The sequence below is a fragment of the Strigops habroptila genome, chromosome 7, assembly GCF_004027225.2.
Source record: "Strigops habroptila isolate Jane chromosome 7, bStrHab1.2.pri, whole genome shotgun sequence".
Lineage (NCBI taxonomy): Eukaryota > Metazoa > Chordata > Aves > Psittaciformes > Psittacidae > Strigops > Strigops habroptila.
In genome coordinates, this window is record NC_044283.2 from 30689424 (window position 1) to 30713742 (window position 24319).

At 37.6% G+C, this 24319-nt stretch overlaps 1 protein-coding gene across 2 annotated transcripts in view; it reads left to right on the plus strand.

Annotated features, from left to right (window-relative positions):
• TUSC3 (tumor suppressor candidate 3) overlaps window positions 1-24319 on the plus strand; it is a 145897-nt gene that overhangs the window by 103425 nt on the left and 18153 nt on the right. For both annotated transcript variants that reach the window (XM_030492196.1, XM_030492197.1), the window contains exon 7: window positions 20011-20074. In XM_030492196.1, coding sequence (XP_030348056.1) covers window positions 20011-20074 — 64 coding nt within the window. The remainder of the gene's footprint in view (window positions 1-20010; window positions 20075-24319) is intronic.

The window sequence follows — 24319 nt, forward strand, 5'->3', positions numbered from 1 at the left end:
TTGGTTTTGATGGGCCTGGGTCTCCTTGAAAACTGGTAAAAACTGAAGGGAAATTATGTAGAAGGGGAAAAACATTATGGAGTTATCCTGTGTTCACTAAAAAGCTTTCGTGCTAGCAGTTACACTTGATAGGTTATAAGTTTTCTTATGATACAGTTAATAAAATATAAATAAAATCTTTAATTCTTAAAGATACTGTGTCGTCTTTGGAAGCAGTTTGAAGAACATACGCAATGCATCAGAGATATGTAGTAAGTACTTAATTTATATTGAATTAACTTTCAAGCTAAGAGTGGAATATTGTTTAATTTACACTGAAAGGCAGTGGACAATGTGAGCTTTTAAAAGGAGGAGACAGGATGAGGAGATTTAACATATCACGGCTCTGTGTTGCCAGGACAAGTAGTAAGTCTAGTTAAAGCTTGTTGCAGAAGTTTAAGTATACAACTGAAAGTTACATTGTATGGAATGGACAAGGCACACATTTAATGAATTAAAAGCTTGCTTACTACTTAAAAGGTTTTTAACAGGGAGACATCAATAAGGAAGACTTTTTGGGGGACTTGTGTTTCCTAGTAATCTAGATACTAACAGTAACCAGGGAGTTACAGACTTTTGAAATAAAAGGAGGACTTGGTTTGAAAATAAGTATGAAGGAAGAATGAGAATTTGTACCAGTGGGGAAGGACCTTGGAGGGAGAACAGAGCAGCAGTGGCAATTAGCTTTCCCACTGCTGGAAATGACCCCATGGGCAATATGACACTGCCTGGGCCTGACAGAGCAGCCTCTGCCTCAGATGCTGCACATAGCCTGCGTCTAGCTAGTACGCTGATAGTATAGAATGCAATAATAGGGACTCAAACATTAGCTTTGTGGGATGTTTTTACTGGTGTGTTCGTCAGTGGATTGTAGGGAGCTTCATAGATATACATACAGTGACAGCACTTTACGTTGTGGAGGAGATGTATATGAGCAGGGGAAACTGTGCTTCTGGAATCCCTGATTTGGATAAAACATTGTGAACAGCAGGGGCTTTTTTTCATCAAGGTTCTTGAGATCTAGGGAACTGAAAACTAGTAAGCATGATTTCTGTATTTGGCAAACTAATAGATATGTGACTAAATATGTCGCATTGGAGAGAGCAACATGGCAGTATAAGGAACTCTTGAGTCATATATCCAGGTTCCTTAAAGGTATCAACAGGAATGAGAGAACTGCTGCTGTCAGTCCACTTGAACTGATGAAAGTTTTGTCATCAAATAGGTTTGAAGAAGTTACAGAATGAGGTCTTGAAAGTTCTTCTCATGAATGAATAAGGAACTGATAGGTGTAAATTATCACTTTTCAAGGTGAAAGGAAGTCAGTGCTGTCTCACAGGTGTTTATATTATGACCTTTGCTATTTACTGTTCATCCCTTTTCAAGAGCTTGACAGTTTGCTGTTGGCCTTAAGGTTTTTGAAAGGATAAAGAGAAGTGCCAACTGTGAAGAGCTATAGTTGGAGTTCTGTGCAGAAAAGCTATACAAGAATATTATCTGCCATTTTATTGCTCTATTGGAAATAACTGTAAAGTCATGTGAACAAAAAGGCAGATCATGTATTTCCCTATAAAACTAAAATGGCTGTAAAATGATTGGCTGCCAGCAATCTATTTCTATTCAGGAGTAAGGGTTGGGGTTTTGGGGTTTTTTTTTTTTAGAATAGCATAATCAAAGTGACCTCTAAACACTCAGTGGACAAAACAATGATTAGAATTATTAGGAGAGGAAACCACTTTAAATGCTATAAATTCTGTGTTTTATGCTCAGCTTAAATACAGTCTGGAAAAAGCTCAGGAAATGACACAAGGTGAACTAAAGTATAGAGTGCTTTTGTAGAAAGAATGATAACAGGCTGAGTGAGATGCACTAAATAATGACTGACATGGAGAGAAGCATGAAGGGAATAATTTCTAATTACAATTAAATTTGAAGATGACATTTTCAAATAAGATGTTTCTACATGTTAGCTGTGGAACTCTTTGCTGCACGTTATTGCACATACTAAAAATTTACAGCTTTCAAAAAGCTACTGTACAAATTTATAGCTATTAAAACCCCTTCAAGGTGGTAGTTGCAAGGTAATCTGCCTAAAAAACAGGAATGTGTCTTGTGAGGCAGTGTCTCAGAGATTTAAAGGGATCGTAGATCATAACCTCAACATAAATATTAAACTGCAATGTCATTAATAGGGTCTGTCTTTGAGTATGTGAAAAGAAGCTTATCAGGTGCAAAGTTATTTTTCCTTTGTCTGCAGCATATAACAAAATAATAGAATAAAATTTGACTGAAAATGATTCAAGTGTGTGTACTCCAAGAGATGTGAAAATACTGGAAGTATTGTCACAAGAATAAAGATATTCAGCAGTTGGTCATTAAAAAGAAACTAGTGGATTCTTACTCTTACATTGTAAGATTGAAGAGTCTTTTGTGTGGTCATGCTAGAGCTGTCTTTTTGTCACACCGGAATGCCCTCATCATTCATATGGTGTGTATACTCGTTCACATCCTTTGGAGTTAGCCAGATGTAAAAAGGAAGGGAAAGTGAGATGTGGACTGGTAGGGAGCAATACATAGTCCTGATAAATCATGCAGTCGTAATGCATGCCAGCTGTTCAGATTAGTTTTTGAGGGAATATGGATCACTGGAGATGGATACTTAAAACAGAAAAGATCTTTACTAGTAGGGGGCTCTTAAGCTGCTTAGGCAAAGCGATTAAAATGTACTTCCTAATATTGAAAGTAACTTACATTTTGGAATACTTTATCAAGGCAGATGCTGCATTCCCTATTACTTGAAGGAATTTTAGGACGTGAAAGATTCTTAGGTTGAATTGGGAGAAACTTACCTTCTACTAGCAGAAGTTGAGAGATAGTAGAAGTAGTACTTAGAGGACTGTGACTGTTCTAGTCATGATGTATGATCAAATCCTCTTTCCTTCATAATTTTTGAGAAGAAGTGAGCATGTACCTACATTACGTACAGTAGCTTCTAGCCATCACAGTTCCTTGTTGAGATAGACATAGCAGTAAAAGTCAGTCTTCATCTGTCAGTTGTCTTTTGGAATAGACAAGGAGTAGTCGCCTCATGAAGGGTGGGGGGAAGAAGTAGTATGATAAGGGGCAAAGAGCAGAGCTCACCCCAGAGAAACCTCAAATGCTAAATACGGGATGCTGGGCTGATTGTGGATGTCATGAAGTGTCCCCTAGATGTTGTTTCTCATTCAAGCACTTTGTGTTGGCCTTATTTTGGTTCACTGCATAATTCATTCTTCAGGTCATTTTAAAAGGAACTTGGGAGAGAGGTATATCTAACCTCCAGAAATGTGGATGACAGTTTACCTGCTGAATCTCTTGCCTGAGGTTATTAGCAAAACCTTTTCTTCTATATTGAAAGTTGGCTTTTTTATGTAGCAGTCTAGTTTTCTGCAGCTAAATGTTATGTAGAAATAAATACATGAGATCAAAATTCTTTAGTACAGAGAAAATGGTTTTACTTTATAGTTTGTTCTATGCAATTATTTGCTTTATTGTATACTATATATCTTTCTAAATACTGATGTTCTGAAATTCTATCAGCAATAAACTATCAGAATGAAATACTGGCTCTGTTGAAATCAATAGCAAAATGCCTATTGACTTCTTTTGAATCAGCATTTCACCCAAATTACTTCAGATACAGAGAAGAAACCTTTGTGCTCTTCTGTGAATATCATGGGACTTGAAATCTGCTTAGGTAAAAGTCACCATGACATTTGTAACTAGTGCTGCATACCATGTGTAAACTAAAGAGATAGGTGTGTGGTGAAAACTTTCACCCCTTCTTTTTTCCCCCTTTATTTTAATATTAATACTCTTACTGGTTAATTAATATTTCTGGTTTTATTTTTTGACAAATTCTTTTCAGAACTACCTTCAACATAAAGCACTAAATACAAAGCACCAAAAGAATATTCTGTAGTTTGTAAATTCTTTTCACTTACTGCCTGTCTTGGGAGGCATGTCAGTTTTCTCCAGATATCCAGGCTGCATAGACTGAAAACATCTTTTCACTGACATTCAGCCTCAGGACATCCATGGAACATTTTTTTCAGATCTGGAACTCTTCTGTTCTTGCATTAATTGGGAGAACAGTATGTGCTCTATTTTGTATTTAATTTAGGTTTATATTTACCCGTGATATTCTTTAGTCTGCTTAATCAGTATCATGTGTTATGATTCTTTTTTGTATGGTTTCTTACAGTGTTACTTGAGCTCTAATTCCCCACCCCCCTGCTCACATTTGCAGTTTAACTGTAAGAGCCCTCAAAATCTTAAACATCTCACTGCATTTAATCACTTTGCTGCTATCTCCTTCATGGTATATCAGCTTTTCAGGAATTCTTATGAGCAGTTTAAGTTTTGGATTTTTCTTTTGCTTATTTGGCCTTTTCCTAACTTTTTTGCCCATTCATGGTGACCTTCTCAGACAGGATGCTGAGCTTTCTCTTTCCCTTTTCTTCTTAGTATGTTCTTATGTACCTCTTTCAGGCATCATAGTAGTGCTTTCATATTGAACGTATGAATGCTGTTATGTAAAAATTGTTGTTGACATCAATATTGTGACCTTTTCAGGGAAATTAATATACCATTCTAAAAAGTAAACCATCTGAGGTTTTTGCTTTTCAACAACTTTGCCCAATTTAATAATTCTTATTTGCAAATTGCCCTCGTTTCTGCAAAGCCATGGTCTGCTTGGAGAGTTACTTCTTCTTACTGCAGAGAAAGGAGAGTAATTTATCATGAGATATTGTATCTGCTCTTTCAAGTATCTACTTCATATTTTAATCCACTTTGTTAATGAAATCCATTATATGGCCTTTGCCTTTGACCCCAAAGCTTATTTGTCCACAGTATCCTGTTTAGTGTCTGTGTGTGTGTGTGAGGTTGTTTGGGTTGTTGGGGTTTTTTTTGTTTGTTTGGAGTTTAAATTCAAAATAGTAAATGTGTCATGAAGGTACAACTTTGTTATTTTACTAATTTAGGCACAATAATTAAGCTGTGAACAACGCTGACTTCTCATATTTGTATAATATGACTAAGCTTATTCTCTCCTTTCAGAGCTGGAAATGTACTGCAATTTCACAATTTAGTACTTGTAACAGTCTTTTAACTTCCTTGCCTACTGTAGTACAAGTGCCAAATTCTCACATGGACAAGGGTTTATTAAATTTAAGAGAATTTTTCATTTGGCCTCAAATAATTCCCAGGTTTTCTTGTCCCAAATACATGGGCATTCAATGTTCAATTGATTTGTCTTCTAGGTATTAATTTTTATGACTTTAGTGAAGTTATCATTTTAAGTATTTTTATATAAGCTTGAATAAAATGATCATTCTCAATGTCTATAAGACTTGTGCTGCTTTTTGCAGTCGTAAAATGTTTGAGTTTTCACTATTTGGGTGGGGTTTTTTGAGACAGCTAATGGAAAGAACTTGAAATGCAACTTGTCTTGCTGACAGCAGTATTTGATTTGTATTCATTGCAGGCTGGAATACTTGCTAACGGTAGCACAGCAAATAGGTCTGAGGTTTTGTGTCATAACATTAAATTTTTAGCTACTGGCTTTTATGGTATATTAAGTTAATGCCTGCCATCCTAAACAACTTTATAAAATACATCATCACAAATTTGATAGTTGCTGAAGTACAAGAAGTTTAATGGCATAGTACATCCTTTGAAAAAAATGTTCTCACTCTTACATTCTAATAATTAGGAAGCATCTGCCAGTGCATTAAACAATGAATTTAAATAAGTGACTCCTATAGCTGCCTTCATAAATCATGGATTCAAAGCATTTGTTATTGGGAAATAAATTTCTGTTTGTCAAGTGTGCCTACTCTCAAATTTTATATTCTAAACATGGAGTGATTCCTTTGTTCTCAGTTTGTCCTGCTAAAAGCTTCATTTTGCTCAGTTTCTATGTCATGTCAGCAGTACTTCTTCCAATGTGCTAACTAGACCTACTATACCATGCAAAAAATTCCTCTGGGCAACACGAAAGCTTTTTTTTTAGTAACTCAGCTGTACAATTCTAAAAAAATACAGCTTTGTTGTGGAATACAGATACGAAGATTAAAAACAGTACGGCAAAACCTACTAAATATTGGGGTTCCACCCTTTTCTCTATGCATTCAGTTCTGTTTTGAATTTTTTGTTCTGTCCTTTTGGCCTGTGCTTTTCCATAGTCCCTTTTCCCAAAAGACTGCTTCTTTGTAATCATAAGTGTTTATTAATGGAAACAAAGACCTGGGAAGAAGATAACAAGCATATACCTCTTTCCATTGAGAAAATCCTGGTGTAGATTTGAATTTTCCATCATAATGGAAGTTACTAAGTTAACTTGAAGAGGAATGAAGAAGAGAGAAGAGAGATTTAAGAAAAAAAAAAAGGAATTTGGAAAAAGGATTAAAGAGTGTAAATAAAAATTTTCCCTTAAGTAACATGTGCCCAGCCTGAATTTTGCTTTTTTAAAAATTTGATGACATGTTCTCTATCCCGAGAGTAGTTAATATGTAATGCTGTGGAGGAATAGTATGTAATGAACTTGAAATATCAGTATTTAGAGCTTTAGATCATTGAAATGATATCTTATTATAACAACATCAGATGATAAGTTACACCTAAATTTAAACAGAATAAAACTCTTGCTGTAGTGATAATATACTCCCTTTTTACTGACTTAAATGTTGATACTTTATGTACTTGCATAGTTTGGTACATAAAACTGTTTTTAATAAAGATTATTCATTTTTCAGATTTTATTCTGGGTCACCGTGTCACATAATGACAAAATCCCAAAGGATATAAAAACCCTGGACATGCATATATATGTGTGACTATGCTACATGAAATGAAGTAAAAAATTGGTTATAAAACTGATGATAAAACTTCAGCATATTTGAAACAATTATATATTTTACACAAGTATAATTTTCTTCTTTTTATTATTAAAAAAAACCTAAATGCGAATATCTGAAAGCAAATACATTATTACGAATATGACTGTTGACCCTTAATGGCAGCTCTAGCTTCATTCTCATGTGTTCATGTTTTGTCAGTTATCTGACAATCTTCCTCTCAAGAATAATCCAATGTTTACTAAAAAGTGTAATTTGAAATGAGAGCAGAGATCCACTGCTGTACTTGAGAAATAAATTTCTAAATTTATGAATCTGTTACTTCATACTGTGTTCACTCAGATGCCTCTTTTTAAAATAAGTCTTAAGGTTTATAAGTTGATGTATGGGCTGTGCTTCGGATGGTCCTAATAAAAAATTACTTTGGCAAGGAAGACTAGCATGGTTTTCCTCTCTTGCATGTATCTAGCTACTCAAATCATATAGACTAATTTTTCACGCTTGATTTTGCATGGCTGGTCATGCCTGCCTGGTATGTCTCACCTTCCTAGTTAATTAGCATTTAAAAAGCAGCATTCCAAATACACAAATACTTTCCCTATACTTGACAAGTTTCTCTGCTATTGCAAATCCAAAAAGATGGCTTGACTTACTCTGGAACTTGTAGTCAGTGGTCAGTACAAAACCTGTAGCTGAAATAACTTAATACATGTCTCTGAACTCTGTATTCAGTGGAATTAGGGGCACTATCCAATTTGCTTGAGGTAGGTAATTACATCAAACATAGGATTATTGTCACATTCCCCTGTTGTTGTTAATTGAATTGTGGCTTTGGGGTAATTTGGGATTGACACCTCCTATTACTTCTGCTACAAAGTCAGCTTTTTTTTTGTTCATGTTTTTCACAGCTGTTCAAATTCAGCAGTCTGTTCTGGAATTAGTGTCATAGTAAAGCCTCTCTTCACTTCAGCTTGCAGTGCTTTGACATTCAGGTCAAACTACCTTTTTTGCCTCACAGCTTGGAAACCAATTGAAAGAACACTTTGAAATTTCAAGAGACAAAATATTACAGGTGCTGACTAAGAAATTAAAAACATCTTTGAGTCCATAAATATTACCCGAAGCTATGGTTATGGTGAAGGCTATATCTAAAATGGCTGTAATTTCTTTGTCAAAAGAAAATATTAGTACAGACCCAGGAAAATGGAAACTTCAAGGTATAGATATTTTCTGGATATCTAGAATAATATGAAACTTCACTAGTGTCAGCTTCTAAAGCCTAATTTAAACAAACAAAAGGAGCTCAGCTGAATGGCTGTTTTCAGCTCTTCTATCTCTATAAGGAAAACTTATGGGCAGTAGCTGTCTTTCCTGTGTTAGACCACGACCAGTCTTTGTCAGCACACCAGTATTGTGAAGATCATCACACTGCCACACTGTCATGGACAAAAGGATTCAGGAGATGGGGTGGGGAAAAAGAGTTCGCACCCTGAAGTTAGTCATGAGAAAAGTAAAGTTATTTAACCACGGTCTTACCTGGTGGTTTTTAAGAAAAACAAGCAAACATCAGAGAAGCTAAATGACCAGTGAGATAAATCCCATATTGCGCTTAGAACCAGGATAAGGGCAAAAAGTACAGGAATACTTTAAGAATTCAGAAAATAGTTCTTATTAACAATGTGTTTATGTTTATTAGGGGAATGCTGTTCATGAAAAACATCTCAATCTCTTTTGTTTCCTAATTAGAAGTATTGTAGTTTGGCTTCCATGTGTTAAACAAGAAGTCCGTACTCCAGAAGAAATATTAACAGTTGAACTTTAATTGTGGCTTTTCTTTCATTAGAGTCACTGGCTTGGTTGTCCAGCTGTAATGAAATGCATGGGAATGTCAGTTTTCTCTGAGATTTTTTTTTGCCATCTTTCTTAAGTTGGTGAAAATGTAGTCATGTTGTTAAACAAAGCATCACAGCTGCAAAAATTCCAGAGTGCTGTTACAGAGATTCTGGAATTTTTACCTTCATCTCTGTTCAAGTCTCCTACTTGGGTAGTATGTGTTGTAAGGCTCATTCAGGGAGAAGACATTTATGGCATGCCAATCTATTAGGTAACTTGGGAATTAAGTACTATAAGGGTAGCAATGTTTTATTCCTAATGAGAGGTTAAGTTCTGTTTTGCTTTTGTTGTTCTGATTTGCTTTTTCTGAAACCCACAAAGTAATGATTTATCGAAGGATTGCTGTATCTTTTGTCTTCTTATTATTTAGTAATTAATAAATGTGAGAAAGTCCCTCAGAATAAATTCTTATCAGTGGTTTGTATAAAAGCCTCTGTATAGCTGAGCAGAGTGTTCACAGTTTCTGGATTTGTGAGATCACCTTTACTAACTAATTTGTTTGATAGCACTTCTAAACACCCTAAATACTACAGTAGATCTGTAAAAGCTGTATAGGGACAACCAAAGCAGCAGCATAAACTAGGATATGTATGCTATTTTAAATTATACCAACTACCCTTTCCAGCCAGCTAGTCTACAAAAGTAGGCAGTGTTTCTCCGCTCTTGCTCTCAGGCTGGGAACCCAGATCAGGTCCTGTCCTCAGTGGCAGATGGACTTTGTGGAAGGCAGCCAGCAGAGCCTGTTTCAGCCAGCCAGTCCTGTCAAAACTGTGATCTGTTTCGGTTTGGGGCAATGGTGAACAGAGCAGTGAGCTCAGGCATGGAAAATGTAACTCATTCACTGAATTGATATGTAAGTGAATCAAGGAGTCTGTCTGAGATTGTGTGTATCTGCATTACATAATTAAAAAAATCAACATTAAATGTTTCTTAAATAGTTTTCTTATCCATAGCTATTAAACTCCTATCAGAAGTGGCTGATATGTTTTATGGTCTTGTTTAGTAAGTGGGAGTCTGAACACCTGCACTAACTGTTATACCAAGGATGTGGAAATAGGTGTAAATATGTGGAATTTTATTTGTGGGGTCCAGTGTTGATTTTCTAGATTATCCGACTACTACTTAGAGTGAAGCACTTGAGTGTAAGCTGAAAAAAATCACTAAAAGTGAATAGTCATCACCTCAAGTAATTCTGTCTTACTTCTCACTGTTTCATGTGTGCTGGTGTGTGTATCTTAGCTGTTTTCTTGGTCCTGGTCTTGTTGGCCTGTAACTGAGCTAGATTGGATTTCATGTAGAGACATTACTTACAGAAATTGCTTGCTAGGAATATAATAAATGAAATTTTCACCAGAGTGGCATTCTGTTGGTGTATATTTGAGTTGGAGGTGTTCATAGAGGTAATGACTGTCTAAAAAAAAGTGTTTATTTTGAGTGGTTTAGCATTAAACTAAAATATTCTTATTTCATTGTTAAATAAAATGAAGATCCCTGAAAAAAGAAGATGCTCAAATAATTAGTTGCACATTTCCTACTACAATCATATATATGGTCACCATTTTGCTAGAAATACAAATTCATTAATTCAGGATTTCTTTAGCAGTGAGTTTAGATTTATTTTGTGTTTAATGTACATTAAATTTTGAAGCAGTTAAGCATCATTTGTGGATATGCCCTTTTATAGCTGAGTATCTACAAGAAAAGAAATTGCTCTATTAAACACTTGGACATTATCCTAATGGTTAGACATTAATATGTGATTAGAATAGTCATAGAATCATAGAATGGTTAGGGTTGGAAAGGACCTTAAGATCATCCACTTCCAACCCCCCTGCCATGGGCAGGGACGCCTCACATTGGACCATGTTGCCCAAGGCTCTGTCCAGCCTGGCTTTGAGTACTGCCAGGGAAGGAGCATTTACCACTTCTTTGGGCAACCTGTTCCAGTGCCTCACCACCCTCACAGTAAAGAGGGCCACAAGGATGATAAGGGGGCTGGAGCACCTCCCGTATGAAGACAGGCTGAGAAAGTTGGGGCTGTCCAGCCTGGAGAAGAGAAGGCTGCGTGGAGACCTCATAGCAGCCTTCCAGTATCTGAAGGGCGCCTACAAGGATGCCGGAGCAGGACTCTTCATCAGGGACTGTAGTGATAGAACAAGGGGTAACGGGTTCAAACTTAGACAGGGGAAGTTCAAGTTAGATATAAGGAAGAAGTTCTTTACTGTGGGGGTGGTGAGGCACTGGAATGGGTTGTCTAAGGAAGTTGTGAATGCTCTATCCCTGGCAGTGTTCAAGGCGAGGTTGGACAGAGCCTTGGGTGACATGGTTTAGTGTGTGGTGTCCCTGCCCATGGCAGGGGGGTTGGAACCAGGTGATCTTAAGGTCCTTTCCAACCCTAACTATTCTATGATTCTGTATCTACCCTAAATCTCCCCTGTTTAAGTTTAAATCCATTACTCCTTGTCTTATCACTACAGTCCCTGATGAAAAGTCTCTCTCCGGCATCCTTGTAGGCCCGCTTCAGATACTGGAAGGCTGCTATGAAGTCTTCATGCAGCCTTCTCTTCTCCAGGCTGAACAGCCCCAACTTTCTCAGCCTGCCTTCATACAGGAGGTTGTTCCAGCCCCCTGATCATCCTCGTGGCCCTCCTCTGGACTCACTCCAACAGCTCCATGTCCTTCTTATGTTGAGGACACGAGAACTGTACACAGTAGTCCAAGTGGGGTCTCATGAGAGCAGAGTAGAGGGGCAGGATCACCTCCTTTGACCTGCTGGTCACTCTTCTTTTGATGCAGCCCAGGATACGGTTGGCTTTCTGAGCTGTGGGTGCACACTGCCGGCTCATGTTCAGTTTCTCATCAACCAACATCCCCAAGTCCTTCTCCACAGGGCTGCTCTGAATCTCTTCTCCACCCAACCTGTAGTTGTGCCTGGGAATGCCCCAACTGGGATTGTTCCAAGTAGGAACCTTGCACTTGGCGTGGTTGAACTTCATGAGGTTGGCATTGGCCACCTCTGAAGCATGTCAAGGTCCCTCTGGATGGCATCCCTTCCCTCCAGCGTGTCGAATGAACCACATAGTGTCACAACTCGTTACCGGTCTCAATTTAGCCATTGAGCTGTTGACCACAACTTTTTGCGTGTGGCCATCCAGCCAGTTCTTTATCCACTGAGTGGTTCATCCATCAAAATGATGTTTCTCCAATCTAGAGACAAGGATGTCGTGTGGGACAGTTTCGAACGCTTTGCACAAGTCCAGATAGACAACATCAACTGCTTTGTCCCTATCTATCAGTTCTGTAGCCCCAGCATAGAAGGCCAGCAAATTGGTCAGGCAGGATTTCCCCTTAGTGAAGCCATGTTGGCTGTCACCAACCACCTCGTTGTTTTTCATGTGCCTTAGCATGCTTTCCAGGAGAATCTGCTCCAAGATTTTGCGTGGCACAGAGGCGAGACTGGCTGGTCTGTGGTTTCATGTATTTTCCATTTTCCCCTTCTTGAAAACAGGGGTTATAGTTCCCTTCTTCCAGTCATTGGGAACTTCACCTGTCAGGGGTTTCCGAACTGTTTAGTAAATGAACTAGAGTTGAGATTTTTTGTATTTCTGGAGTTTTTGAGATGTTACTTCATACATTTATTTACTCAGTTTCAGTTTTGTTTAGGTTCTTTAAAATTGTAATCTCATACCTACATTACATCCCTCAGTTGAAAAAAAAAAAAGGTTTAAAATTATTTTGGTGAATCATATTCCTGTGCTAACAGATGTTCTAAGCTAGTACCCTTTCTCACAGATGTGAACAACTTAGACCATAAACAACATTGTCTCATTGTTTCTCACATCAGTGGTCACGATAAGGACTTCTGAGGGCTGGCTGCTACAGGCAAAATAGGTCACTGTACATGTACTATCCCCAGCAGATAATCGTATTTTCTGTGATGGAAAGAAAACAGGGAATTACATTAGGTTTCTCTTTTCAGATTTTCATGGACCTGCCTAGGCTAATAACTTCATCTGAAGTCCCTTGCTGGATTCTTAAGCAAGTTAAAACTCTCTTCTACCTGTATTAACTGAACAGGTACTACTATGTAGTAACAAAATAAGCATATTTGGAGAGCATGCTTCAAGTGAAGCTATGTGAAACTGTGCTGGGTTTAGAAAACATAATATTTAAACAGGTACCTGAAATAAAAGGTTTTGAGCTGCATATGATTTTATTCTGAACCTTGCTAGGCAGGGTGCTGCTTTTGAAGTGTTACATAGTTAACATGGAAAAAAACCTCTTTGAGGAAATATGGTTATGATCATGAAAACACAAAACATTAAATTAATATACCTTGATGTTTGATCTTGAAGGGTTTGCTTTACTGAATAAACTATTTGTTCTCCGTAAAATGTTTAACCTTTTTCTGCATTCATGCTTATAATGATGAGGCATATAAATGGCATGAGAGAATGTTTTGGTATTTTTGCTTTTTAAACATTTAAATACTTCTGAAAATCATGCTAATCCTGGTTTTGGAAAACACATAAAACTCTGATGTGGTAAAGAATTAAGAGAAAAGAACATACTCATAGCTAATGTATGTTCTTGGCAAAATTGATGGACTTTAATTGAAAAGGGCCATTCTGTAGGCTTAATCGTAGTTAAGTAATCCATGGCCTTCCATAATGTTCCTCTTTCTGATGAATTTCATCCTGAATGTTAATGTAGTAAAGGAAGATAAATTAATAGTATTTATCCTATTCCTGGTGTGGAATTCATAACTCGCTCTCTTTGGGGCACACAACTAGCGTGTTGCTTCACCTCTTTCCATATATATTAGCTTGAAATTGACCTGTTGTCTCCATCTAGAGATTTCTTCAACATGCAATCCAAATTCAGCTTATCATTAAGAAGGATAATTATTATCAAATTTTTCTACTTTTGATTCATTTCCAGTGTACTTTTTTATTAATTTGTGTCATGTGTTGTATAGTGAGGGCAAGCCATTTATCATTTATCCAAAATGGTAATAATACTTCATGACATAGCTTTGTATGTTATCTTATTACTAAACCCAACTCAGTTTAATCAGCTCCCTCCACCCTCGTATCCTTCGTGTACATACTGACAGAAAATAAAAATTACGGTGTTTATTTTAGGAAAGATTACTGGAGCACCTGAAATCATGTTTCAATTTTGATGTTGGGTACTCCACAATTTATTTGTATTGACTTAAGAATTAACATACAACTCACAGAGGCCTTATTTCCATTTACTTTGTTTCTGGTTTATTTACATTGCATTAACAGGAAAGAGCATGGATTACACGTAAGTATTTTATAGAACCATGACAACTATCACTCTTGAAGGGAAATCACAAACATATGCTGTATTTAGGGAAATTTAAAAGTATGTTACGTTATTGTTATCCTTGTCTGTACTAGTGAGGGATTATATGTATGTACCATCTGCAGTTCAGTAACACTGAATATTGAATGAGTTTATGAATAGTAGATAAGTATTTAACACAGCTTTGTAGAAACGTGCATGCGTTGAACAACTGTTTGTCACTGCCAAATAAAATGGCCTGATTTGGGGACATGATTATTTTGGTTAGCAATTCTAATTGCTTTGTGGAATCAGATTTCAGGTAGGACAACGTTAAAGTTGGAAAAGGACCAGTTGTGCAAAGTGTCAGTCACTCATGCTTTCATTCCTCTATTCATCCTACCAGAGTGGCATTTGCTGTTGCATCCATTGTGTAGCTGTCCAGCATTTCTGCTCAAACTGTGTTTGCATCTTTTCTGATGGACTTTACCTCTTAGATGGTCCTCCCTCTTGTGCCTCTAAAATGAAAGAGAAATACTGAATTTATTCATGAATTTATTTAAAGCATTTTCCTGGAGCATTTGCGGCCAGATAGATTTCACAGATCTTCCAAATATTAAATGGATTCCATTTCAAAAAGAAAAAATAGCAAAACCAGAAATCTTACTTTTCAGCATCATAATAGTTCGTAGCTTCAAATAAAATTTCATGAGAATATGTAGTTTGCATGTAGGTCGTTCAGCAACCTTCATACAGAAAGAAAGAAATAGTATGAAAATAAAGAATCCTCATAAGGACCAAATTCTTTGTTTTGGTTATACAGATCTAATTTCAATTAAAAGCTGGTGTGGAACCATAAAAAAAAATATGGAGAAAATTGTTTGAGAGCTGTTGAATAGCTAATTTGTCAAAATTCCTTAAAATAATATCGTCTTGAAATATATTCTGGTTTAGGTAAGTATGAGCTACAGATGGCCATGAATTTCAAAATTTGATGACTCAGTGGCCATTGCAGTGTACAGAACTGGTGTGTGTGGGTACATTTGCGTAAATATGTATCCATACAAATATAATCTATGCTTCAAGTGACCTCACTTGTTGTCATATGCCTGCAGGGAAAGACACAAGGACAAATGCCATAGTTGTCACCATTCTCTCTTCAAGAAAAGGTGTTTGCTGTAATTTTTATGTGAAGTACTGTTATTCTGTCTTCTGAAAACTTCTACTTAGATTTTTGTCTTTTTGTCTGTTGTTTAGAATGTAGGCCTGAAAGTTCATTGTGGATAAACCACATCCTGTAATTTCTTCCTTATTAGAAATGGGGTGAGGTACTGTCATAAATTCAGGTGGTTCACATTATATTGTCAAATGCAAAATATTTTGGTTACCCTTTCTCACTGGAACAGTCTTTCATTTTCTGTACTTCTTCACTGCCATCATTCTGACTGACTCATAGCTATAGAGGACATGCACCGTGCTGCTGCTTTGAGTATTTGGAGAACAATGTCTTACGGAAGCAATTTAAGGAGCCTATTGATCACACACAGTTATATTTAATGCTAGGTAACTTTAAAGAATGATCTATTTAAGGACATTTGTAATAGAAAAATAAGTTAGTAGGTGTTTCTGGTTTGTTTTGTTTTCCTTTGAAAAAGGCAATTCTGGACAGTAAACATCTGCCTTATTTAACATTTTAACTAACTGACATTCAACTAGTGTACTCTCTCTCTTTCTCTAAGTTAACCCAAGATCTCTTAGTAGCTTTTTAATATACACATAATGTTTCCAGAACTAAATCAGAGAGCATCCACTTCCTTGCAAGCAATGTTATGCCTTTATCAACTCACACTTAAAAGAAATATAGTTACAACACTAATGGTTGCTGGTTGATATTCAAGGATCACCTGCTATGTGCTCAGGAGTGTTGCGTCCTGACTAGAAGGAGGTGCGGCAGGAGGGCCAGGAGACCTCCATGGATGGACAAAGAGCTGCTGAGGAAACTTAAAGGGAAAAAAGAAGCTTATAGAAGGTGAAAGCAAGGACAGGCGGCCTGGGAAGAATGCAGGAACGTTATCCGGGAAGCTAGGGACCAGGTTAGGAAAGCTAAGGCCCAGTTAAATCTAGCAAGGGATTCGAAAGATAACACGAAAGTATTCTATAGGTATGTAGCAAATGAAAGACAGACTAGGGACAACATGGGCCCTCTCTGGGAGCTATCGGGAGAACTGGCTACCCTGGATTTGGAGAAGGCTGAGGTTCTTAATGACTTCTTTGCCTCAGTCTTCACTAGCAAATGCTCTGATCACACCACCCACGTCTTGGAAAGCAAATGCAGGGACTGTGAGAATGAAGACCTTAGGCCCACTGTAGGAGAGGATCAGGTTTGAGACCATCCTAAGAACTTGAACATGCACAAGTCCATGGGACCTGATGAAATCCATCCACAGGTCCTGAAGGAGCTGACAAATGAAGTTGCTAAGCCACTGTCCATCACATTTGAAAAATCCTGGCAGTCAGGTGAAGTTCCCAATGACTGGAAGTAGGGTAATATAACCCCCATTTTCAAGAAGGGGAAGGTGGAAGACCCGGGGAACTACAGTCCAGTCAGTCTCACCTCTGTGCCTGGCAAAATCTTGGAGCAGATTCTCCTGGAAAGCATGCTAAGGCACGTGAAAAACAGCAAGGTGGTTGGTGACGGACGACATGGTTTCACTGAGGGGAAATCCTGCCTGATCAATTTGGTGGCCTTCTATGATGGAGCCACGGAACTGGTGGACAGGGGCAGAGCACTTGATGTCATCTACCTGGGCTTGTGCAAAGCATTTGGCACTGTCCCGCACGACATCCTTGTCTCTAGATTGGAGAGACATCAATTTGATAGATGGACCACTCAGTGGATAAAGAACTGGCTCGAAGGCCACACGCAAAGAGTTGTGATAAACGGCTCGATGTCCAGTTGGAAACCTGTAATGAGTGGTGTCCCTCAGGGATCGGTGTTGGGACCGGTCCTGTTCAACATCTTTGTCAGCGACATGGACAGTGGGATTGAGTGTGCCCTCAGCAAGTTTGCCAACGACACCAAGCTGTGTGGTTCGGTTGATATGCTGGAGGGAAGGGATGCCATCCAGAGGGACCTTGACACGCTTGTGAGGTGGGCCGATGCCAACCTTATGAAGTTTAACCAAGCCAAGTGCAAGCTCCTACACCTGGGTGAGGGCAATCCCAGGCACAGCTACAGGTTGGGTGGAGAAGAGATTCAGAGCAGCCCTGTGGAGAAGGACTTGAGGGTGTTGGTTGATGAGAAGCTTAACATGAGCTGGCAGTGTGCGCTTGCACCCCAGAAAGCCAACCATATCCTGGGCTGCATCAAAAGAAGCGTGACCAGCAGGTCAAAGGAGGTGATCCTGCCCCTCTACTCTGCTTTTGTGAGACCTCACTTGGAGTACTGTGTACCGTTCTGGTGTCCTCAACATAAGAAGGACATGGAGCTGTCGGAGCAAGTCTAGAGGAGAGCCACGAGGATGATCAGGGGACTGAAGCACCTCCCGTACGAAGACAGGCTGAGAAATCTGGGGCTGTTCAGCCTGGAGAAGAGAAGGCTGCGTGGAGACCTCATAGCAGCCTTCCAGTATCTGAAGGGGCCCTGTGAGGATGCTGGGGAGGGACTCTTCCTTAGGGACTGTAGTGGCAGGACAAGGGGTAATGACTTCAAACTTAAACAGGGGAAGTTCAGGTTAGATATAAGGAAGAAGTTCTTCACAGTGAGGGTGGTGAGGCACTGGAATGGGTTGCCCAAGGAAGCTGTGAGTGCTCCATCCCTGGCAGTGTTCAAGGTGAGGTTGGACAGAGCCTTGGGCGACATGGTTTAGTGTGTGGTGCCCATGGCACGAGGGTTGGAACTAGATGGTCTTAAGGTCCTTTCCAACCCTAACGATTCTATGATTCTATGATTCTATACATACACACATGTATATATACATGTAAGCATACATATACACTTGCAGGATCTGGATTCCAGTGTGTCTAAAAAATGGTAACCATCTATTTCTTCTTACAGTCATAACACCAAGTTAAGTCTAAAGCTTACAGTGATTACAATATATACTGCCTTTACTAATACAATGTGAACCAAAATAAAAACCAAGCCTTTCATCAGAAAAGTGTAATAGGGTCTTAAGAACCCCATTTTGGTTCTTAAGATGGTCTCGAACCTGATCCTCTCCTACAGTGGGCCTAAGGTCTTCATTCTCACAGTCCCTGCATCTGCCTTCCAAGACTTGGAATATATATATATATATATATTTAGCAATTATTAGAAATAATGACAGAGGGTCCCTATTTGCAGGACTGTGGTCACAACTAAGTCAGAGTGCAAGCATTTTAACTTTGTCATTAATTTTTGTTAATGTAAAATATTCCTATTTCCTTCCTCTGTTTTATAGATGCATGTGTATATATATATAGTGATATTTTTACGGAGCCTTGCAAGATCAAGAAATATGGATTGGCTTGTTTTCATTTCATACTGCAGTGAGATATTCTTCTGAGATGAGTTATCTTTATCTTGTTAAAGAAAAAAGATGTCTTCTTTGAGAGGTGGAATCTTTAGGTATATGAAGTTCTTGCCTGGTATAGCTTTGAATTGGTTATTTGAGCATAATATAATTGAATTTTGAAAACAATAGATAACCATATACTGAGTGAAAACTTTTATCATATCTTACAAATTACATGTTTTGACAGTGCATCAACTGAAATTTAACCAGTGTGGATGAAGGTATTCTTCTGTATGCTGGAGCAGCAGAATATTTCAAATCTGAATTGTTCTGAATCTTGACAAGCATGGAATTCAGGCAGAATTATTCAGTGTAAAATGAATTAAAGCAGAGCATATGAGTTAAAAAATAAACTAACAAACCCCTAAATCATTAAGGAGGGCAAAAACTTTCTTTTCTCGTTTCCTTGATAGGAGTGAGCATTTTTCTTTCTGTTTAATTGGGGTGAAAATTGTATCTGTGCCTAAGAACAATGCATATAAATAATACTTTGAAAACATGGATAAATTTAATTTCACATAGAATAGTAAGACAAACTATTCTTTGTTTGTAATTGCAGTAGAGGAAAAGAGAGAACCTTCCTCTTCTTGTGCATGTTTGCAGTCCTTCGAATTTTTGCTTCCTTTCTTTGCTCTCATAGCTAGCTAACAATAAGCACGAACAGCTTCTGAATAATATGCTGTATGTTCTTAATAATAAATGCATAAAATAAGCCCACTATCAATAATTATTTTTAATAGACTATGTTATATTTACATTTAGTATTAATACTGGTCATTGCATTTACTACAATTCCATATAAACAAGCTATTTTATGAATTAGGATTTTTTTATGGGCACAATTGTACTTTTTTTGAGAAAGATGGAATACTTTGTATGAAGAAGCTTCACTCAATCTAAATAAGACTAAAGTAGAATGAATTTTCTAAAGGCAAGGTTCAGTTTTCACTTTTATAAAAACCATGCTGAGGCATGTCCTTCATTTCATCACCTACCTTCTCAAAAACTCTATCTGCTGAGAAAATAAATGCCTGTTCTTTATTCCACACTAGCAGCAATGTGAAAGAGTCCAGCATAATGCACCCCTGTATGAAACATTACATTCACCATATATATGTGCTTAGACTAAATATTCTATTTTTAACAGTCCTTTTTACTAAACATACATAAACTGTGCTGTTACTTGTAGCTATCGCTTTCTGTGTTTTTCTGCAAAACAGGTTTTATTTTAATTCTCAAATACCCAGCTGTGCGATTTTCAGTGGGTTTCTTTGTTTTAAACAGAATTGGTTTTCATTTTTATTTTACAGAGTTACATACATGGAAGCAGTCAGGCTCAGTTTGTTGCAGAATCACATATTATTCTTCTACTGAGTATCCTTCAAACTGGTGGTGAGCAGAAAAAAAGCAAACTGAGGCAGAGTGTTCTGTTAAATAAAATTCCTCTGACAGTGAGTATCATTGAACTTTTGAGCAGGTATTGTATTTTGGCTTATTTATGTTTAAATAAATATTCAATGTTGTTGCTATTTACTGGCAAGTACAGCTGCATTGGTTTTCACTAATATGGACCTTGTTGTCATTTTTGTTACTGTTATGCCTGGTTACTAATCTTAATGTTTTTTCCTCTCAGTGTTATCTTTTCAGTAGCAGAAACTAATTTTCTTCTCTTTTTCACTCTTTATTATAAAAGTTAAAGTCTTCTTGTTTTCTTTTAACTGACAAGCATGCTGAAATTAACTAATCATGCATGAAGATGATTTGTCCTCCAGTAGTCTTCGGGTTTAGTTTTGGTTTTGTTTTTGTGTTTCCCACTTCATCTAAACAGTTTAATACTACTTTTAGAAACAAATAACTCAGTTCCATTTGTTCTGACATCGTCTCCTCACAGAAAGACTCCAAAACTTATTCTTTCATTCTTACTCCGAGCAAGTTAAATTAAATTTATGTGTGTGAATATGCTTTAATAATCTGTAAGAAAAACTCATGTACTGTCTGGTTTCTTTAAACCCTGCTTCTAATCAGCTTTGTTCATTGATGGAAAATTCTAGTGTCCATTAACCACTATTAAAATACAGTCTTTCTGTCACAAATACCTTCCTCTAAGGAGCACAAGAGGAAGAAAATAATTTCCCAATTTGAAGTAATAGCCAGATTTCAAAGTTTGATGATCGTAGCTACTCCTCTGTTCTCTCTCTGATGTTAGTTTAGATCCTGCCCTTCCTGTGGCTTTTCTGTCTACCTTCATCTTCATTATTTACTATCCAAACGGAACACCATCATTACATCTTTTTGCTTCATTACATTTATTTGCCTGACATCAGTTTCGCTACCTGTGAGACTTTATTTATTCTGTAAATAGCCATTACTAATTTAATTTCATAGTTATGATCATATTTTGCAGAATAAATGTAATATTCACAGTTGAACTGGAATATTGTGTCCAGTTCTGCGTCCCCCAGTACAGGAAAGATGCAGACCATACACTAGCTGTATAATATTCACAGTTTATTAATCAAGCACACTAAAGCAAATAAGCACACTAAAACAAACGAGCACACTAATGCAAACTGGGTATGTGTCTCTATACATATATATATAAGTAAAGTGCAGAGGAAAATTAGCAATACATCAAATCATTACTGCATAGAGAGAACAGAGATTAAGAAGAAATACATCACTAGTTACCACCAAATCATCATCCGGGCCCACACTTTAGGCAGGGAAGCCCCGTTGCAGCCAATGCCAGGAGACTCAGGTAACCGCGAAAATTCCTATGCGGTGTGTCCACCCATAGGTGAGGCTTTGGATTCGGTTACAAGAGGGTCCTGCTTTTATACTCTTATCAAAACAGCCAGCTTCATGCCAGATCTGTAATTGTTTACTTATGGGGCTGTGCCGTTTCTCACGATCTCTCTGTTGTCCATGCCAAGAGCATTGGCCAGGCACCCCTGTGTGGCCAAGTATGAAGGTCATACAACAGCTGCACACCTATGTTTTCCTGACTCTTTCCGACAGTCACGATGAACATAAACATATATACTCTACTGAATACACTTTGACAAAAAGCATACTTTATTATATCTTTCAGTCATGAGAGGGAGTCAGCTCTCAGCTAGGTTCCCATCCATTACGCAGGGGCAACTTATCAATGGGAGGAAATGAAGGAGACGGGCTTTCTAGTAGTGCCCTCTGACAGGACAAGAGGCCGTGGGCACAAATTGAAAACCAGGAAATTCAGTCTGAAGACAAGATGACGCTTCTTACTGTGAGGGTGGCCATACTCTGGAACAGGTTGCCCAGAGGGGCTGTAGAGTTTCCATCTGTGAAGGTATTCAAAACCTGACTGGACATGCTTCTGGGCAACCTGCTGTACCAGGTTGCTTGAGCAGAAGTGTTGTATTAGATGATCCCAAGAGGTCCCTTCTAATCTCAACCATTCTGTGATTCTGTCAATTCTCCAGGTTTTATATCAAATCCTAACTAATGCTGTATCAATATCACATTGCATTTGTTAAAGTTCTGGAACCACATTTATTTATTCATTATTTCTAAATTAGGGCTTCCTTTTCTTGGGAAGAGAGAATTAAGTAGCTTTACCTGAAAATTGCCAAGTCAAAACTCAGTGATTATTAAATTGCTACATTTTTTTTAAAGTACACAAGGACAGCCATTATGTTTCAGCTGAAAAGTTTCTTGTATAATATATATGTGCATTTTATTAATATCATCTTTATACTTCCTTTTGTATAGCCACAATTTATTTTTTGATGTTTGCTTTTTCTGCTTTTCCCGAACTGCCACAATTTCAAAAAGTCTGTTATCTGAGACAAATCCTATTCGCTGCTTGAGAATGGGAAAAATAACCCCCCAAAACCAGCTAAGTTTAAAAAAAACCAAAACTTTTGTTCATAACATATTTTGTTTGTCTGACTCAGACATGAAAGTGGTATCTTTTTGTTGGCAGACACTGTCTTTAAACTGGGAAGTTGGCTAACTACATTAAAGCAGCTGGCTGAAAGAATCGTTTCAATGGGGTTATACAATGCCACTTGCAAAAAGAATTCTCTAAGGTTTCATTTTATGGCTCAATACTGTTTGAGTTTTTGGTCACACGAATTTCACAAGTGACATGAAATCTTGACAGATTTCAAGTTATGCATGAAAGAATTAATATTTCCTCATCATTTCAATTTTGTAGTAATTATTAGCTGCTTCATTGCTTCCTCATTATTTGTTTATTCAGGAAATATTGATAGAAAATATGGGAATTAGAAAAAAAGTATGCCAAGATTTATAAACAGTAGCATATTCATTTTATCCTTTAAAGTTTAAAAGATGCATTGAATTTTAAAATATGACATTACTATGCTGGTAATGTACATGCTTCTTTTGGTTGCTTCTTTTTACTTTGTAGTGGTAAGAACAAGGACAAGGCTGTCGCTTCTTGCTAGATGTTGAAATGCAATGTTGTGTTTCCCTTTGAAATGAATTTTTAATACCTTTGATGAGAAAATACGGAATTCCATTGCATTTCTACACTGGCTTTTAGATAGTGATTCTACCCAGTCTGCTAGATGATTTCCATATAAAGATCTGCTGCTTTTTCCAGCACTGTAGCTACATAGTTTTAGGACATGGATAAGAAGGACTTGTGAAGATGTCAGGTATTTAGTTTCAATTACATTATAAAGCAAAATTAAATTTAGAATTCAGAATTTTTATAATACTGTAAACAGGTAGTTTTAGTCCTAACAGATGGTTACTACATCTTAGTAGTAGCACAGCGGAAGTCACTGTAACAATACAGCACAACGTTACATCAGTAAAACAATTTTTACATCAGTGAAAAAAATTTATACTTAATTTTATTACTATGATAGGTTTTCTCACAGCCAAAATACTGATACTGCATTTAGCAGCAGATCAGAGTAGCTGAAGCGAGTTAGATTTAACACTTTTTGAAGGCATTGAAAACTTAAAGCACGCATCTCAGAACAAGGAAGCATTCTTTCAATTCCAAAGTCCCAAACCAGGTTCTAATTCATTATGAGGCTCCTTATAGGTGGCTGATGGGGGCCATCTTACTGAGTCCACAGGATCTTATCCTTTGGGTGAATTTTCCTTTTAAAAATCAAATAAAATAAATAAAATCACCATATTCCAGCATAGACCTTGTTGAATTCCAGGCTGCAGAACAGTGAACAAAAATTTGAGTAGGCTTTTAAAAACTGAGTGTGGTGGGTCGATCCTGGCTGGACACCAGGTGCCCACCAAAGCCGCTCTATCAGTCCCCTCCGCAGTTGGACAGGTGAGAGAAATATAACTAGAAGCTCCTGGGTTGAGATAAAGACAGGGAGAGATCACTCAGCAATTACCATCATGGGCAAAACAGACTCAACTTGGAGAAATTAGTTCAATTTATTACAAATGAAAATCAGAGTAGGGTAATGAGAAATAAAAGCTAAATCTTAAAGCACCCCACCCTCACCCCCTCCCCTTCATTCTACCCAGGCTTAACTTTACTCTCAATTTTCTCTACCTTCTTCCCCCCAGCAGCAAGGGGGGACAGGAAATGGGGGTTGTGGTCAGTTCATCACACATTGTCTCTGCTGCTCC